This window comes from Rhincodon typus, chromosome 10 (assembly GCF_021869965.1).
Source record: "Rhincodon typus isolate 14 chromosome 10, sRhiTyp1.1, whole genome shotgun sequence".
Taxonomy (NCBI): Eukaryota; Metazoa; Chordata; class Chondrichthyes; order Orectolobiformes; family Rhincodontidae; genus Rhincodon; species Rhincodon typus.
The window spans coordinates 79,282,656-79,286,335 of record NC_063341.1 but is presented as its reverse complement, the minus strand read 5'-3'; the positions used below and the strand labels follow the sequence as shown (position 1 = coordinate 79,286,335).

Sequence of the window (3,680 nt, the reverse complement as noted above, 5' to 3'; positions counted from 1 at the left end):
CAGTACTGACCCTCTGACAGTGTGACACTCCCTCAGTACTGACCCTCTGACAGTGTGACACTCCCTCAGTACTGACCCTCTGACAGTGCGGCACTCCCTCAGCACTGACCCTCTGACAGTGCAGCGCTCCCTCAGCACTGACCCTCTGACAGTGCAGCACTCCCTCAGCACTGACCCTCCGACAGTGCAGCACTCCCTCAGCACTGACCCTCTGACAGTGAAGTGCAGATCCTTATCTGCAAATTTTACTGAACAAGTCTGTTCAAGCGATCAACCACAATGACGAGTAACAGAAAGAATTACTGCATTTTTATTGCACCTTTCACAGAATACGGATCATCCCAAAGCACTTTCCAGCCTTTGATGTATTTGACATGTCTGTCCTGTTCTAATATAGGAAGCAGAGCAACCAACCTGGTGAACAGCACGCTCTCTCACACAGGGATAATCTTTTTTGAGGAGTTAATATTAGACTCAGCACACAGGGAGGTGCTGTGTCTGTCTTCTCAGGTAGTGCAACAAGTGTACAAGGCCAACAGTTTGAGGAAAAGCAGGAGACTTCTCCTCGAGTCCTTGTGCTTTTTCTCCTTTTTATTCTTCAGTCTATCTCTAATCCCCAAAAACAGAAGATCTGGTCATTATCACACTTTTGTGATTATAGGAGTTTGCTCTGAGTCAACTGGCTGGTGCCTTTCCCACATTACAGCAGTGACAAATGACTCATTGCTGTCAAGTGGATATACTAAGGCGCTATTGAAATGCAACTCTTTCTTGAAGTTGCAGTTTCCACATTTTTCAGTAAATTCACAAAAGAACAAAGGGAGTGAATTACTTACCACTAGAGGAACCCAGTAATAGTTTAATGATGGGGCTTCGCCAGCAATGATCGATATTCTGTGTGTGAAGAAGAAAAAGGCCAGCACTCCTAGACAGAAAATAAGAACCAAACAAATTCACTGGGTTTCAAATCTGATAGAAATGTAATGCAACAACAACCACTTGCAGTTACGCAGCCCCTGTAGCCCCTCTCAATGTGATTCATGTGAGTGTTACCAGACAGCATCTGACACTGAGGTACAGTGGAGATCTTGCGACAGACTGATGAAAGCTCGATGTTAGGGGGAGGTTTTCAGGAGCATCTCAAATGGGGATAAAGAGGCAAAGAGGTTTTGGGAGGGGATTCGAGAGCTTGGGGCCTAGGCAGCTAAGGGCAGCGGTGCCAAGGCTGGAGTGATTAAAATCAAGGGGCTGGAATTGGATGAGCACAGTGATCTTGTGGATTGTGGGGCTGAGAGACTTTGCGTTGTTAATTAGTTTATTAACGATGAAGTGATCGGACAGAGTAAATCGGGAGGCAGTGTTTACAGGGTCAGGGGGGACAGTGAGCAGAGGGAGACAGATTGAAGAGAATCAGAAAAAAACCCAGAGAGGGGGATTGTTTTACACAGTGAGTTGTTGGGACCTGGAACTCGTTGCCTGAAAGGGCAGTAGGAGCAGATTCAATCATCACTTTCAAACAGGGAATTGGGGGAATTCTGGGAAAATAAAAGTTTCCAGGGCCACGGATCAAGAGCAATGGGAGTGATTTTAAGCAAATAAAACAGTTTCCCTTTACACAGCGAACCAGTGGAATGTTTTTGATGGGAGAAGTTTAGCTGCAGAGCAGATTGAATCCAAATACTTACCAACACCTCCAACAATCAACAACTTGCCGAGTAACAACAGAAAATCCGTCACTTTATCCAACACAGCGACTCTGCCAACAGAAACATAACACCGGATTCATGAGTAAGTGAGGAGGAAGACTGACTTACTGAAAGTCTCTGCCCACCCAGTCACAGCAGGAATCTGAGAAACCCCATGTGTTCCTCCTGTGAGATTTACAGGGTCCTGGGAGGTTAAACAAAGGGGGTTAGATGGCCTGTGCTGAAGTCAGTGTGACAGTAAACCAGGGTGATTTGATTGTTAAAAACTAAAGGAACGCTCCGACTGTGGGGAGGATGGAAGGCATTTTGACTCAGAGAAATGACAGCAGCTGAATATTAACAGTGGGGACTGAGAGTCTCCAAAGTCCCAAAAAAATGCTGTGAATGTTGGGTTATAAACTGCTGTGCTTTGAACTGTCCACTTAATTATGAGGGTTGGGCTATAAAGTAGGCAGATTTAGCATTTCTGCCTAGATACAAGGCCCATGTGAGTCACACTGTCATGGGAAAGGGTACAGAGGAAGCCATTATAAAGATCAAGTTAAATGCCTTCCTGCAATACCCACAGAAAGTCAAAAACTGTGCTTTGAACCTGCCTGGATCTGGGAGATAGGCATTAGTTATAAATACAAAACTCTCTGGTTCACTGAAAAGGAACAGGAGTGGAAGCTGACACTCAGATTGAAAAGAATAAATCCATGCAAAGTTACAATGAGGCTGGAGGAATCCACAAACTTCAGCAAGAGGCTGAACCCTGGGGAGGAGAAAATGTCCAGCAATTTCTGCTTCTGTTTGTCTAAAATCACAAGCTGTGTGGTTGGGAAGATAAAACAGCAATGGAACCTCAGAAGTTAACAGTCACTTTGGACTGATTCTGGGTGAATTAAATCAAACTGTGTAAATCACACTGTGAAATATATACCTTTGGTTGGATGAAGAACAAAATGGCAATATTTTCTTAACGTTTTGAAGTACTGGTTGAGAAAAACACCCTGCTTTTCTCTTTCTCTCTGCCTTTAAGATACTTTTTGAAATCAACCTCTTTGATTAAACTTTCAGTCCTGTTCTAATCTCCTATCATTGCTCAGTGTCAGATAATAGTTAATAATCTTCCTGTGACACAGCTCAAGATGTTGTGACATATTAAAGGAACCAAAAAAATACAATACACATTCAACTTATCTTTGCTATAAATACCCCGGAGTGCAATGGGGAACAGTGTAGTGGGAGCTTTACTCTGTATCTAACCCCATGCTGTCCCTGTGCTGGGAGTGTTTGATAGGGGCAGTGTAGAGAGAGCTTTACTCTGTATCTAACCCTGTGCTGTCCCTGCCCTGGGAGTGTTTGATGGGGGGGGACAGTGCAGAGGGAGCTTTACCCTGTACCTAAGCCCGTGTTGTCCCTGCCCCGGGAATGTTTGATGGGGGACAGGGCAGAGGGAGCTTTACTCTGTATCTAACCCTGTGCTGTCTCTGCCCTGGGAATGTTTGATGGGGGACAGTGCAGAGGGAGCTTTACTCTGTATCTAACCCCGTGCTGTCCCTGTCCTGTGAGTGTTTGATGGGGGACTGTGTAGAAGGAGCTTTACTCTATATCTAACCCTGTACTGTCCCTGCCCTGGGAGCATTTGATAGGGACAGTGTAGAGGTAGCTTTCGTCCATATCTAACAGGTTGATGTCCCTGTCCTGTGAGTGTTAGGTAGGGACAGTGTAGAGAGAGATTTACTGTGTCTAACCCTACACTGTCCCTGTCTTGGGAGTGTTTGACAGGGAGAGTGTAGAGAGAGCTTTACTCTGTACCTAACCCTATGCTGTCCCTGTCCTGGGAGTGTTTGATGGGGACAGTGTAAAGGGAGCTTTACTCTGTATCTAACCCCATGCTGTCCCTGTCCTGGGAGTGTTTGATGCGGGAGAACAGTGTAGAGGAAGCTTTACTCTGTATCTAACCCTGTGCTGTCCCTGCCCTGGGAGTGT

At 45.5% G+C, this 3,680-nt stretch overlaps 1 protein-coding gene across 5 annotated transcripts in view; it reads right to left on the bottom strand.

Moving 5' to 3' along the window:
- Positions 1-3,680, bottom strand: part of slc44a5b (solute carrier family 44 member 5b) — a 389,888-nt gene that overhangs the window by 100,164 nt on the left and 286,044 nt on the right. For all 5 annotated transcript variants that reach the window (XM_048601655.1, XM_048601658.1, XM_048601657.1 and 2 more), the window contains 2 exons: positions 1,686-1,756; positions 837-925 (listed from right to left, as the gene is read on the bottom strand). In XM_048601655.1, the coding sequence (XP_048457612.1) occupies positions 837-925; positions 1,686-1,756 (160 nt within the window). The remainder of the gene's footprint in view (positions 1-836; positions 926-1,685; positions 1,757-3,680) is intronic.